A 16080-nucleotide genomic window follows, 5' to 3' on the forward strand; every position below is an offset into this window, starting at 1 on the left:
TGCTTGTCAAACAGCCCGCAGACGAACACGCGGTTGTTCGGATCAGTGTGCGCTTGAGTCCAAGACGGGACAGCACACGAGAGGCTCGGGGGCTCTTTTCGTCACGCCGCCTCTCGGCATAGTGTGGGGCTCTGGTGCCCCTCGACGGGGGGATGGGGCAACTGCCGGTGGCGACCATGCAGGGATGCCGGTGTGCAGCATCCGCTGACCTCCAAGTGTTAATAGAGGCGAGGCAGTCTGCTTTTCTCCAGTGAAATCTGGTGAGGACGCGAGACTTAATAAAAAATAAAAAATAAAGAAAGCAAATAACGAAGGGGTTGCTCAAGATTGGTCACCCGGTGGGTGGAAGAATTTCAATCGGGGAAATCGCCGAGGCTCATACACATTCCCTCATACGCAACTCACTTGAGGAGGATGTGCAAAAAGTTTTGGTCGAGTGGGCGAGCGCAATGGCGTATCGCTACCGATTCCGCTGGGGCCTCATCAATGCATGGATTTTGCGGAGTATAAATACCATGTCAGATCATGATGGAAAGAGCCAAGACGATGAGAAAAGAAATGGGGGAAGATTTTAAAAAAGGGCCGTTGAACGAATGCATTCACTAAAAGGAAAAAAAAAAGAAAAAGTGGGGGGATCTTCTGACGTCTGAAGGCGAAGGGGGGTTGAAAAGAAGGACCCCCTCTGCTCGCTCTCTCTCTCTCTGCACACACGGGTGCTGAACGCCTGCTTGCACTCTTTTTTTTTTTTTTTTGCTTCAAATACAGCTACCCGCCGCGTGTGTGTTTTTCCAAACAACCTTTACATTTGAACACAACTCCTTTTTAAATGCACTTATCTGAAAACAGCCATTCAACTCCACCGGGAACCTCTTGTTGCAATTCAACAGTTAACGATACCCAGCAGCAGCCACCCCCGTTCCGTGAACGCGACGCATTTTTCAAGCTTTGCTGCTTCGCATTTCCCCAAATCACCCCAATAGTTGGACCCCCTGAGTGCAGCAGCCACCTGACAACCTTCGTGTTGGTTGCAGCAACACGAGGCGCAGCCTGATGCGTTTTAATGAGTGTGCGCGGTGCTAATCTGCATTCACTCTGTGGTTGTGGGGTGGTGGTATTGGTGGGATGTGGGGGTGGGGGGGGGGCGCGCTGGGGGGGGGGGGGTAGCCTGCCGCATTTGACATGACTTCAGCCCTTCTCCGGCAACTCACCCTTCACCGACGCGCTCACAAGCCCCATGTAGAGCACAAGCATCAGCCGGCTCCACCGACGCGCTCCCCCTCTCATGACAGCGAAAATCCCAATCCGGTCGCCTCTTTGGCGGGCGCAGTCCGGTCCCTTGGCGGGTCCCGTGGTCCCGTCCTGGCTCGAAGCGGTGTCCATGACAAAGCTTTCTCTCGGGCGCGACACAATCGTGATAGTTCTCAGATGGTCAGAAAAGGGCGATTCACTCGGTGACGGCGCTGAGAAAAATCCCAATGCATGGAGGAGGCTCGGATCTCGCAGCCGGATTGGACCATGTCTTGCTCAGTCTCTTTCAACGGGGTAGATATATATATATATATTTCACACCTGGGGAAAAGAGAGTGCGAGGGAGGGGGCAAGGGGAAGCGGGGGATCTCCAAACCAAACGATACGCTTCAAGTGGAAGCTGGTCGACTCCACACGCGAAAAAAAAAAAAAAAAGAATCTCGTCCGCTCCTCGTACAGGCACGAAACGCGTCAAAAGCAGAGCGTTCCTTCTCCGGCTGGTCGCGCAGCTCCTAAATCTCGGTCCAGACAGTCGGCATTTGCAGGCGTGATAATCCACCTTCAACTCGGTTCACATACAAATGAGCGGACACCGATGGAGGCTCGGGATCCGGCAACGGCAGAATCAAAGCCCTTGCGGAAAGTTCTCGGCCCAGCATCTGTGCGCAGAAATGACGGGATCTCGATGTGCGCAGGGGGGAAAATAGGAATAAATACTAAAGCGGCAATTTGTAATTATTCCAAGGATGGTCAATGTGGCGTCTGACAGCGTCGCCTCGGCTATGTGCGAGGCCAAAATCACACTGCAGACCTTCTCTCTCTGTCTCTCTCTCTCTCTCTGTCTCTCTCTCTCTCTCTCTCTGCCGCCCTTCAATCCACGTGGGCTCCCCATTGTAATACCATTAAATAGTCTGAGACAGTATAATAACGTTAAATAACCAATCCATGGTGCATTCTTTGAATATTAATGTGGGAGACACACACACACACACACACACACACACACACACACACACACACACACACACACACACGCACACACGCACACACACACACATTAAGAAACTTGACTTGAGGACATCGCAGCATACCTTAGCAATCGAAAGCTCTCAGCCTATATAACCTCTCGGAGGAGGATTTGGGCGACAATCTGGCTGGATGCGAAAATGTCGTGACATAATGACCACATCACTGCCTCCGTTTGATCAGTGATCATGCGGTAAAATCCAACACTCTGGAACAAACTATGGAGTCATTAGAGACGGCATCCATAGCTTGACACAATCGGGACTTTGGAAGCGAGCACAGATCACTCGTCCGATGCAAAGCAGGCGATAAAATGTTTCAAATTATTAATGGCTGTAAAAGTGAAAATAAAATGCGTCTCATTATATTTGAACTGGTACAGCTCACGCACGTCATGACGCCGGGGAGCGTTTTTATGTTCTCGTGCCGCAATAGTTCTATTTCATCGACAACAAGAATTGGTCATCAACGCGGTCATATTTCTGACTGATCTATCTTCCGTTCAGCGGGAATGGAAATCGGTTGAGCATAGATGCCTTCACGTCTGGTTCACTAATCGTGAAATTGGCGTTTAATAGTCTGGAACGTCCATTGGTGAAACAGAATGTCATTTCCACCCCTTGCATATGGACGCGATGATTAGTTTTCGGCAATGCGCCGTGCGGGATAATGAAATGTGCACTGGCCTCCAACCTCCGTGGTCATAAACAGTCCCACAAGACCGGATTCAACTTTGCAACTTTCTTGCACCGCTCACACATCCTGCGAGAAAAACGCAAGATGAATTGCCAGAATTCGCGAGAGCCCGTGTTTAGATCTTTGAGTGTGACGTTGAAAAGCCACAAATCAGAGTCTCTTTCAAGAACAGCTGAGTGCCTCGAATGGAAATAGTCCATCGCTTTGATTTAAGTGGTCCTTTATTCGTTTCATGTGCAACTTTGGGAAGGGAGAACCAGTGAATTGAATGTTTTGCTTATTCTGTGTACGAGCTGTCCGAAAACAAAAAAACTATATGAACTAAGCACAGCACTGGCCCCGCTGCTTAATGAACACCAAGTTTCTGTTGATGTTGTTTTTTGGAGGGGTTAGGGGGGTAAGGGGGTGGGGGGTTGGGGAAACGGGCTTATAGAGCAAAAACGCATACCCAGCAACACTTTAAAGTGGTTTATAACCGTCATTGGTATTCAACTGAAGGGGTACATATCGGCGTGCAACGCAGACAGTTTTAGGGCGAGAATAGTGGAGTGCCTGTATTGTAAAGTATTTCTTTATGACGAACCAGTTGACAGGAAAATATTAAGGGACATTTTGTACAAAAAAATAATGCCGATAGCGATAGATAGTATTAAGCAGAAGATATCATTTGTCACCGTATTTTTTCTGCTCACTATTGGAGACACTTGTCTGCCATATAATTACACTAAACGGTGCATTTTAACACTGACACCCCTTTAGACAATAACCAAAATATTCTGCTCTTTAAGTTTTGGGAAAAAGCGAGTGAAATAAAAGGCTGGCACGAGCTTAGCAAAGCTGCTTTCATGGAAACTGCACCGTTGGCACGTATCACTTGGCAGCGCTGGTGCCACAACATCCCAGAGTGAAACAAAAAGAGGACAAATAACAAATTGACAATCAAAAAAAAAAGTTCCAGTCTTGGCAGAAAGCAAAAGACAGTGGCCAAATTGTTTGGTGGAGCAGCCTGATCGATGGGCTGTTACAAATGCGAGGCTCTCAGAAGCGAAGCACGTTTAAGGGGACGTGAGCGGAGGCGGTTTACAGAAATTGGACTTGCGCATGTGAGCCGACGTTCCCTTCTGACGTCTGCTTGTGTAAATGAGTAAGTGGCAGAGACGGGCCAAATATCTTCCTCGCGACATTCGTCTCTCTTCGCAGTGCTAATAACGCCGGCCTCCGAGCTGTTGCTAGGCTACATAAGTTGGTTTGCTCTCGAGCGGGTGACGAATGACTCCATGTTGATGTTTGTGTTTGTCGATCTTTGCGATTGATGTTACTCACTCAAACACGGACCAAACGCGATGAACTCCATCGATGACTCATGCTGCCATCACCCGTTAACACTTCCTAACATTCTGAGGCGGCTTTTTTTTTTTTTAAGGAGTGATGAAAACAACATGCCGAAATGATGTCAAACTCTAACTAGAGGATGCAGTTATACTGGATGCTACTCAGTTATCACGATTTCATGAAATAAAACGCAGAACTATGACCGTATTGGCCCGAATATAAGACGGTGTTTTTTGCATTGAATAAGACTGAAAAAGTGGGGGTCGTCTTATATTCGGGGTCTAGACAGTATCCCCATTCACGACGCTGGATGACGCCAGATATCATTGAAGCGAATGCCTAACTTGACTCCCCAGGCCAAAGTGAACCCCTGTCAAGAAGAATAAAAATGAAAATAGCAGTAGCAAGAAGAAGAAAAAAAAAATAGCAGTAAGAAAGAAAAGAGAAGAAAATAATAGAAAAGATCGGCCAGGTTAACCGGCAGCTGAGAAGTTATGATGTAATTTACATTTCAAAAACCAGAAGCCCTTCATTTACGAATGTGATTACACTTTAGTTTACATACTTAAATGTGTAAATGACCACTGAGTCAACAGCAACTTGCCAACTGTTCAAGATTTTGGCTATCACAAGGCGGCTCCCATTTTGGATCAAATCTAATTTGGCTCCGTAATAGACGTGGCCTGGCTGAAATGGCAGCAAGGGACGACGCGACCGCAACAACCCCCCCCATGGGCGTGACAGGTTGACAATTGGCGTTGGGATCCTTTTCGGCGGGTGATACTGCAGCGTCGGTGTTATGCAAAAGCAATTTTCGCAAATGGATTTTCCCGAGAATATGACCGCGATTTTGCACACTTGCTAGCGTTCTATATCTGAATCCGCAGTCAGTTGAGGGAGCTTATCTCTTGATTTAATCATCGGGGGTTGCCTCCCGTGCAATTTGCAAAGGAATACCTTCAAACGACCACCTCATCGACACCCGCTTGTCTTTTAAACAAGCGAAGCATTGATTCCCGCATTTTAGTTCCTCGGGCAAATGACTCACTTGTACTTTTCTTCTCCACCTTCGGGGTCTCTCCAACGTTCAATCGCTTGTACCCTCCTCATCCGTGATTTAATCTCTTCCTCCCCTTCCATTGGAAATTAGAAAGCAGCCCATCTAATGAGTTTTCTTACCAGATTTAGCATCTAACGTCGTGTAGCCCTGTTCAAAAAGCTACCTGTTCAAAGAGTAACAAACTTGCACAAAGCTTTGTTTTTTGTTTTTTTTTGGGAGAAGTTTGCGGTTATTTCCAAAATGTGCATTCCACCTCATTTTCAATCAAATAATCCAGATTGGGTTGCTTATTATTTTTGACTCTTTGTATATTGATCTTAGGAATGCCCACCCTTCAAAATAAAACATTGGGCCCGGCGCACCCACGGTCCAACCTCGGGTGCTGCAGACCCCCTGGACCACCACCGTCGGCCACCGCGCTGCCGTGGACCCTGGCCACGGGGTCGAAGTGCAGGGGCGGGGTTGCGACCCGTCCCCCTCCCTCACGCTACATAGCCCCCAGGATGGGATATTGATCTTATCCACTTGCGAGACCAACCGGCATTCCATCAAATCCCGTGGCCATAAATTCACCGAGAGTCGCATTTACCTCCGCATTAATTTTACGGCCCATTCCAATCTGTGACTTTCCATTTTCGTGAGTGTGCAGATGGGACCCAAGCCTCCGCTGGATGTGATTTTTATTCCACTACCTTGCAATATGCACCCAAAGTGCAGCCTGCGTCGAACCGAAATGATTGCGTGGGATTCAAGGATTTGCGTAATCCAAAAACCTCATGCTCCACGCAAGTCTCACATGTGCCGCGCAAATGTTATTTGTCCCGCTGCCACTCCTGATGGATTCCCCTCATAAAACAAGCACAATCAGCGATCATTCTTCACTTCTCCTCCCACTCGGTAGGCTTGGTCTACTTTGTATTCCCTGAGCACCACACTTGTTGGTTTTTTTTTTTTCCACATTCTTCTTCCAACCAGTGAAAGATGGAGGTGTGATCAAAGCTCCATAGCACTGGAGCAGGTAGGTTATTTTTATTTTATTTGCTGTATGATACGGTTATCACAAAGGTTTTTTTTGTGGAGAAAAAAAAAAGTTTCCTTATTCCAGAACCCCCTCCCCCCTCAACCCTGCCCCCCTCCAACACGTGCTGCTTGACTCTGTGATTGTTGTAAACTTGAAAATACTCAATCATAGCGCGCATAAAAGTGTGTCTGTGTTGGCTGCAAAGAGAATGAGGTCGACTCTGGCTCCGTTCTTCAAAGCAATTTCAAAAATGCTTCTAATTTGAATGTGCGGAATGAAAATGAGCTTCGAGCCCATTGATTTATTTTTAACCTGTGCTGCAGGATTTCAAGCCAGTGCTTGTAATCGAGTCACAAATGTTTCGGGACCGCTGACTCCTAACTTCAGTTCTGCCCCGATTGAAGACGAAGGGTGTTCTCTGCCATCCGAGGTATGAAGCGGAAGAAAAGATGCTTCCTAATATGCAATCCCATTGCTCTTGATGCTTATCCAAAGTCCTTTCCATCCTCCCCAAAATGAGAAAAAAAAAGGCATCTTCACCTCCATTGTGCCGGTGGAATTTAATCTTCTCCCCAAAGTAAAAGGCTTTTACAAAGTTCTGTCAAAACTGCATCACTTTAAGGGTTCACGTCAAGTGGCAAAGTAAGAGCAAGAGATTCAGAGTGGTGCAGGAAAAAGGCCATGTTAATGTCTTCTTGATGGGAAATTTGCAGAAGTCCTCCAAAATGAAAATGCATGACCACTCTTTGCTGAAAATAATGTCTCCAAGTGCAGACGAGACACTCACGTGCTAATTGTGACTCATGCTGCTGATAGAAAAGTAAACGGGGCAACCTGATGTCATTTCAATAAAAATATGAATTCTTGGAAAAAAGCACTTGCACAAAGAGTATAATAAGATGCTCCGCATATTATACGCCCCCCCCCCCCCACCCACCACCACCAATAAAAGCATTTCTTTTCTTTGTACTTGTGGATAATACGGTCCCCCGATTTGTTGGGGGCCGGTAAAATAACAAGCGCTAAGTGTTTGCTTTTTATGACTTGCACACTGACTTGATTTGAACTTGTATTTCTCATGGCGATGGACATTCATGCCCAGAAATAATAGTAATAATAATATTCCTAATAATAATCCGTTATATACAATCGTTACAATGCTGGGTGACTCTGCAGTATGCAAATAACCAACAACGCGCCCTTATCGGGTGCGTTGTGAATGACTGCGGATGGTCGTCGACCAGCGCTAGCGGCCTAACGTGGCTAACTGACCAACCGACATGCAGACTAAAAGAAGTGCAGGATCCCAGCACAGAACGCATATTTACTTTTCCTCATTAACCGAGTGCTGAGAAGAACATCAACATGGTAAGCGAGAAGGAGTTCTAAGCCCAAATAGGCTCTTATTTATTGGGCGTCGCAAACAGAAAAGTCCAATTTCACCGGCCGGATCTGGCTTCGTGTGCGAGGGCAGTGTTGCAAGCATTCACAAGAGCATTCTGCTTCAGCGGTGCCACTTTGGGAACACAATAAGGAAAAAGAGCCGCAGATGTTTGAGGACGGTGCTTTTGACAACCATTAGACGCTTTTCAATCTCTTTTCCGTCACCTCATGCGGAGACCTGCTGCCCCTCGTTTCGGCTGACATCTCTCACACGCAGTGTCGTTCGACTGGGTTTCTGGTCGCGGTGCTCACCTCACAAAGGAAAAATAAAAAGCACACCTCTAAGTATGGCGCGGTGCTAAACTAGGGCTACGCATGAATTTTGTTGACACAAACAAAATGAAATCCTCCAGACGCCCGCATCAAGTAGAAACACGGTTGATTCCGTCTCAGTTGGTGTACTGTCTCAAGCCTGTGTACATTTCTGGAGTTTCATCAGATAAAAAGGAGCCACATTTTATGCCACGGAACGGCTGGCTCATCAATTCGCAGCATGTTCACACTGTGATGGATTTTGCATTGAACCTTGGCTCTGACAGAGGGAAGATCAACCATCAGTGCGCATCCATCCCCTTTCTGGTCTTTTGTTTTGTTTTTTTTCCCTCACAGGTTGCTGTCATGGCTACAGTGTTCGTATGCATTGAAAAACAGAAAAAAAAATGAATGCAGGGAAAGGAAAGGTGGGGGTAATTTTGGATGCGAGTTGAACGGAGCAGGATGTGAACTACATGCGGAGTTGGCAGTAGCTAGCTAAATGTAACGTTGGCCTCATTTCAAGGTGTTTTGCTTTTTTGCGGGGGTGGTATTGGATGATCGCTGAGGAGAAACTGGCACGATGTCCACTTTTTCCAAAAGTAGAGTCAAACACGCCTCTGGATTTCGAACATCATTGCCACAAATAGGATAAGGCCGAGGTTGGTTGTATTTACATGTAGAAAAACAGTTCTAAAATTTCAAGGGCTTTGGTTCCACAAAAAAAAAATAAAAGTGTTTAATTTGATGTGAGAAAGTGCAAGAAGAGAGTCCTATTTTTTGCCATCTATAAAAGTGACAGCGTAAAAGGCCCGTCACTGCCAGGCCAATATTTTCCCGTCATCCAAACGGCATCCAAATGTAATCCTCACATTATTGTTATCTCTTTTTTATTTGAACGTCAGCGATGCAGCAAGCAGTGTCGTGTAGCCACACACACTCACACAAACACAGACCCCAGGCATAGACTCACAAGACTGTACACATTGAGCCAATCGCTCCCACGGACATGTGCCCGAGTGGCTGCAGGAGCGCACTACAAAGCAAATTGGCATCGGTGAGGATAATCAATCAATAATCCGACACCCTCTCATTTCTCACAGATTTTTCCTTGCGTTTGCCCTCAAGTGCTTGAAATTTTCTGACAGCGTGACATCAAATGCATACATAAATGTCAATGAGGCACATGTCGGTCCCGCAAATGTCACACATATCACTGTAGCCACCAAAAATATCAGTCAGAGAGCTGGCATGGAACACGAGCCACAAATCATTCCGCTCAGAAGCAGAAGTTTGCGCGTTTATTATGCAGATGAGCCAACTTTTCGGAAAACCTCATTAAAAATGGGCGGTCCCTTACTAGTCATCACCGTGTTGATGGATCCTGGTTGTCGACGTCGGTGACTGATCCTGAACTGCAATCCAACACAACGAACGGCCGCATTATCTGTTGTGAGCGTGAGTCCGACGGTTAGCATGCCGCCGTTCAACGACAAAAAACGAAACTCAGCCCAAGGTCGATTTCAGGGAGGGGTGACACCCTGAGAAATGGGAAGCTCACTTTGCCACTCCTTGAGCGGTTTGCCGGGGCGGCTCCTGCCTCCGGGAAGCAACGACAAGACAAGTGCATTCATCCAGGTCTGCGGTAGAGGCAGACTTGAAATGAGACGGTGAAAAGTCACCCTGGTAAAACATCGAGTGGTGTACTTGGAAAGAAATGCCGTCCTGGAACACGGCCTCGCCCCAAGGAAAGACCTGCTACATTGCGTGACATTCCTTCTCCCTGCTCATAGTCTCAATAACTGTTGGTTTTCACCCTTACCGTTGCATTGTTTGCGGACTGAGTGCTTGGCTGCATTTAATAGCGGTTCTTGTATTAGTCCATGTTTCAACCTTATGTACGATATAAATGTTCCAGAACGCCTGTGCTTTGCGGGCCGTGGGGTTCGTCTAATTTTAAATAACGTGCGCTGATATATGTGGCCGTTGACGCAACAAATTGGCTCCACGCTGCCATCTGTGGGAGGAAAGTGGTAGCTTCACCTTTGCTTTTTGAAAAAAATCATGAAAATCGAGTCTGAAATTTGACATCGATTTATTGAATCGAATCGTTTAAAATCCCAATCGTTGAGTGAATCGCTTTTTTTTTTTGGAAACCACAAATGATACCAGAAGTCACTCCACATTCATCAGAGGTCATTTAAAAAGCAATAATTGAAAAAAAATAACAGCAGTTTGAACCTTGAGCGATGCGCACCCACAATGACATCTCACTGTGCTGCAGTGACGGTGAAATAGTGATTATTCAACAGTGCAGTGTCATTTTTTTTTTGCCAGCGGACCTCTCTCATACATAATGCATTCAAATCATTGCATTTTTCCTCCCTTCTCCATTCTGGGCTACAATGCATATTTCATCAAGCCAGTGAAATATTAAGCAATCTTATGATTTGATATTCTCTTCCAAAGAGGATTTCAGTGGATATATTTTTCTTCACATCATTTTGGCTCTTTCCTGAGGGACCAAACGTCTGGGGATGTCTTTATTTTGGGTTTGTTTACCGCAGTTGTGTTTGATGAGTTAATGCTGGCATAATGATCGATGAGGTGGGCCATCAACGCGAAAGATTATCAAGGCTCGTAGGTCATTGATCCAAAAGAGGCCTCGGCTCATGCTGTGTTGAGCACTAAACTTCATTTGACTGAAATTAGAAAGCTCACAATCGCTGGGTCTCGAGGGCATTGCCGTTGACAGTCGCTGCAAGTTCTTGACGCTTGCTTTTTGCATCACAGGGGATCAAAACCAAAAGTAAACATTGGAACTTCAAGTTAAAGAGAGTCGGTTTGTCACTTAGAAGCAAGTTCAAGAGCAAAGGCCACCTAACAAGTCGACAAGACGTGAAAAAGGCACACAGAGGATATGTGACACGATGTCAGGGTCCAACAGGTCGATTTTCCCAAGAGTCCGTCGATTGCCCAGAGCATTTCATTACATAAAAAATATGAAATTGTATTAACTTAGTATGCTCCAAACCCCATGTTGCTGCATCATTGCACATTCAAAATACAGTTGACTTTTTTTTCTAGGACTTTCCACGAAAGTCTCGTGAGAAGACGGCGCTTCGATGAAATCAACTCCCTCAGCGCCTTCGCAACATTGCGGCAATGTGAAAGGGAGCGGAGCTACGGCACCTCTAATTTTATTTCATTGAGGCCCATGATGTTTATGATCACCTGGGATCTCTCGAGTTCACGCTCAATTAACACACGCGGACATAATTGCGTCGGCGTCTGATTTTCTTTTCTTTTGTGCTGATTCTGGGTCACGCCTGCATACTTGTCACAAACTCGCCCCATCCTAGCTGGGACTCCAAAGTGCCATATTTTAGTCAGGCTAAAAAGGCCTTTTGAGAGCGGAGTTGCTTAATGGCATAATGCCCTGTAATTAGTGTGATTTGCAAAGGCACTCTTATGCATCGAGCTCACAGCCAATTTTTCCACTCCATTTTTGTGAGTGCATGTTGACAAATAATCATGTTTTAGCAGTCAATTATCTTAACGACGCATGCAGCAAATGTCTAATTACTGAAGTGATTGAGACAAAATGAGGGACGTGAAACTGGATACGGTGTCCGCTTGCACTTCTGTTCGAGCTTTCGCAAAACCCGGCTTCATTTTTGATGACTTTGATGGATTTGGTCATGAGGACTGACCAAAAAAGATAACGTGAGTACGTTGTTAAATACTTCAATAAAGTACAACCCAACTTAGTTTTGCTCCCGCTGCCCTTTTAAAATCATACGCTAGCGTGTACGCATGCTAGTGGATTTTTGAATCTAGCATACTTATCACCATGCCTGCGTTCAATAATAGAATGTGTCTTGCGTATGCGTTAAACACAGATATAGTATCTGTAACTGACACTACGCCTTTTAATACGGTGCACCGTACGGTCATGAAAATACGGTAGTCATGAAGAATATTACAGTTATGACTTCAGTCGGCTTCACTTTTGTTCGCCCCTGAAGGAACTGTTGGCACAGAATCATACATAAAGATACGGGAACTTTCCTAAAATAAGTTTTTTTTTTGTTTTGTTTTTTACCACAGATTACAGATTTGTAATTTGAATACCATTCACGCCTTTTAAGATTAATTTCTTGTTGTTGCTGTAGAGGTGCCTTGTACTGTATGACAGGCTGTCCAGCTAGAAATGGCCTCTTAAAACTTGGCATTTAATTGTGTTCATCGGTGACATTTTGAAGCAGAAGGGGACTGCCACCGTTGCATAATCTGCACTTCTCTCCTGCAAAACAATTTATTTTCCGCATGCACTGAAAGTTAAGTGGACTGTTTGGAGTTTGAATGGCAGCTTACACGCTCATAGCTCGGACAAGGCACATACATGGGCTCTCTAATAACCAATTTGCCAAATCATTGAAATCCGTCACGGCTGCCCTTTCAAGAAAAAGAAAATATCATCGATTTTTGATGAAAGCATCCTTGAAGCCCTGATTAGTAACACACGAAATCATCGCTGTCTTCTTAATGTAAAAATGCCTCATGCAAAACACTGGGTTTTTTTTTAATGAATGATGTCACATTTGCATTTTGGATTACGAGATTAGTGTATGGTATGGGACTGGAAAAGGAAAAGTAAATCGCACCCGCTCACCTGTCATACCGAGAAGATTGCACAAAAGATGACTATTAGTCGGTGAATGGCTCCCTGGGAAGACTATAAATGCGCAAACAGACATTTTATCACTTTAGGAAACTAACAATCAAATATAAAAATCTCCATTTGCACAGACTAGGCATTCCCACTGGGAGTGAGCAAAGTTCAGGAGATCCTGCTGGTTGCTTAGTTGAATGAGCGAAAAGAGGCGAAGAGCAATTCGTGCAGAGACCCCATAACAGAAGGCATTCTCACAATTGCCTGAGCATCTGACAGTTCCTGGCTGTGCAGGGTCCCATTTGGAAGACATGGGCAACAGAGCTGTGGCGGGAGTGCATGAAAAGGCTGGGAACGTCCGTTAGACTTTTGTGGGATCCAACAACGGCTTCCAGGAATATAATTTATTGTCTCTTCAAAGCACAAGAAAGCAAATGCTTTGCAGTGTGACACCCCCACACAAATGCGAAATATGCATGCAGGCCTAACCGTACGCTACTGAACATATAGGGTGTATGTAGAAAGACGCAGATGGAGCAGAGACGGGCACCGAGGAGATGAATCGAAGAGAATAAAGTGAGGGGGTTGAAAGCCCGTGGTACAAAGTAGATGGAGGCTGAGCGAAAAGCAGAGGCAACAATCATCTTTACGGGAGATGTTCAGCTACTATATCTGGGAAGCCAATTAATATATCGTGAGCTGCAGCTAATGAAGATGGGAGGAGTGCTGCCGTTTGTTCAGCAGTGAAGTAGCTTGAGCGGGGAACAGTACACGCTAGCAAGTCAAGTATTTAGATGAAAGTATTTATTCCTATAGCTTGTCGTCTGTCATGGGGGTGTGATGATAGAGGACCCACAAGCAGGAAGGCAGGAGAAGGAGGGTGTACAGAACCAAATGCATGAACAAAAACACTTACAGGGCAACACCGGAAGAACTCAATCCAAAACACAAACAAGGTCCTGAAAACCCAGAGAAACCAAAGTAACAAACGAGCAAAAACCCATGGCAGTAACACAACGATCGCACACCAAGCGGTCGGCGTGGCCGTCCTTTTAACTGAAATGATGACCAACAGGTGCAACGCTGGAGGAGAGGCCCTCCAATGTCATCCGTTGGTCACACACGTACAAAAAAAAAAAAAAACATGACATGGCCCAAATTCAGTATATGACTCATTTATGACAGCTTTCACATGGCGTAATCTGCCTTCAAATGCAAGATTGAAAATATCTTTGTCGGTTGCAATGGCACAGTGGTCTGTCAACCTTCGTATGATATTGATAACAGAGACTCATGTTTGAGTGCAGACGCAAAACTATAATTTGCCTCCTCAAAGACGTCATGATGAGGCACGAGGAGGTTGTCGTTGCGAGCGAGCCTCATTATGGACCGGATCACCCAGTTGCCGTGGTGATTCAGCCTGAAGAGCGCTCCTTAAGGTAATCAAGCCAAGATGGTGTTTCGTAGATGCTGCCAATTCCATCAGTCAACACCTGACGAAAAAAATACTCCATTTTAATGAAGGGTCAAAAGTCGACTCAACTCAGCTCAACTGTATTTACGGAACACTTGAAAACAGCCACCGCTGTACACAAAGTGCAATTGATGGAGCAAAAAGAATTCTGAAATAAACATTTCTCAGAGTGCCCCCCCCCCCCCCCCGTCCTCCGGAACTCGGTTTTCCGTGCTGCAACCTTGGCTTACTGCGTGGAGTCCTCCATATCAGCCTTGAGCAGCACGGAGGGACGTGGCTCGAGTGTTGAGTGTGCCACTCGCACACAATGGTTGAGAGAGTGACCAAAGAGGGCGAGCACCCCCCGAGGGGCACTATGCACCTCTTAAGTGGATCACTCTGCGTTGTCACAACGTTTTCATGAAGCTCAGTGGGATGGGGCTCTGCAGTCCTTTCATCACTAGCAGACCTAAATGAGCTTTGTCAGCTCACTAATGCAACGCTGGTGGCTGGGCGACTTCCATCGAGAGCACGTCTGCTAATGTGTACATGCGTGCGCACGTGTGTGTGTGTGCGTGTGTGTGCGTGTGTCCTTAAAGCCCTCCAAACAAGTCGTAGAAAAATGCTGTTAAACACTCACCTCGGTACACTACATTCAATCTGGTGTTTGTTTGTAATGTGTCACGCGGCATGCTGAAATTTGGTCAAGGGCAGAGTGTGTCGCTCCAGGTCAGCAGCAATAATTGCTGCCGGTCACTGGTTAAATGTTCCCCATGTTCCTCCGTGGCACAGAACTCGGACATTATACTAATGAGGGGGAAGGAAAAAAGGCGTGGGACGGAGGCAATGAAATCAGGAGAGGAAAATAGCGAGGCCACGCGGCATCGGGGAGATTAAAGGGGGGTCGTATAGGTTGGTGGCGAATCGGAGAGAGAAAAGAAAAAATGTCAGGACCGTGACAATGAAGCTTTACATGCTGGAGAGAGCGACGTTGCCAATATCCTTCAAAGCGTGCGGCTAAAAACGTTAGCGTGAATAAAAACATTGAAATAGACAGGACATTTGTATAATGGCAGAGTGAGTTCTTAACTTAAGAGATATTTGGTACTGACAAAACAAAATTTTGTCACACACACGAAAAAAAATCGATCTTAAGATTGCACCCGGAATTTCCAAGTAACCGACAACTTATGACTTATAACTATAACAACAACAACGGTAATGTACCTTTTTTTTTTTAAATTGGTCTTTTAGACTGACTTTATCTCCGTTTCACCTCCAGAATATGCCTGGGAGGGGATTCGGGTCTCTTTTCTGCACTATTGTATTCTGTATAGTGTCAACGTTTCATACAATATGTGTCCTTGACTACAACTCTCTTTTCTTCATCCTTGCTATTGAGAGCACTTGAACGACTCATAGCTAATCATGAGACCAAAAAGAGCACCGCCGCGCTGCGATGTAATTTAGACATGCACAGTGGTGTGTGGAAGTGATTGGGATGTGCAGAAAATAGCATTATTGGATGCATCGTGTTGACAGGAAAACGGATGGAAAGTTACATAAAAAGTCAATTGGAATTGTGCGTGAAAGCTAACTTGCTATTCCAGGCAACAAACGGATGATATCAATACATTCTGCCGGATCTTATTCCAATGGCTTCTGATTATTGGCCAGTTGCAGCCATATTTTTATTATTCCAGGATTCGTTGACTTTGATTATTATGCAAACAGCTCAGTGCTCCAAGGCATTGTCAACGTTATCTGTTTGTATTCGCATCCCAGCACATTTTGTTTTATCGGCTTCGCAAAACTCAATAGGACTTAACAGTTCATTTCCTCTTGTCAATAATGTTCCCGAAATTTCAGACAGC

General features: G+C 45.6%; 1 protein-coding gene across 1 annotated transcript in view; it reads right to left on the reverse strand.

The window, feature by feature from the left end:
• The window catches only part of csmd2 (CUB and Sushi multiple domains 2), a 115833-nt gene extending 113833 nt beyond the window's left edge, over positions 1-2000 (reverse strand). The window contains exon 1 of the mRNA XM_086136422.1: positions 1209-2000. Coding sequence (XP_085992548.1) covers positions 1209-1380 — 172 coding nt within the window. The 5' untranslated portion in view covers positions 1381-2000. The remainder of the gene's footprint in view (positions 1-1208) is intronic.
• Between the last annotated feature and the right edge of the window lie 14080 nt (positions 2001-16080).

Source organism: Hippocampus guttulatus, chromosome 18 (genome assembly GCF_054856545.1).
Source record: "Hippocampus guttulatus isolate MCC_2025c chromosome 18, RoL_Hgut_1.0, whole genome shotgun sequence".
Lineage (NCBI taxonomy): Eukaryota > Metazoa > Chordata > Actinopteri > Syngnathiformes > Syngnathidae > Hippocampus > Hippocampus guttulatus.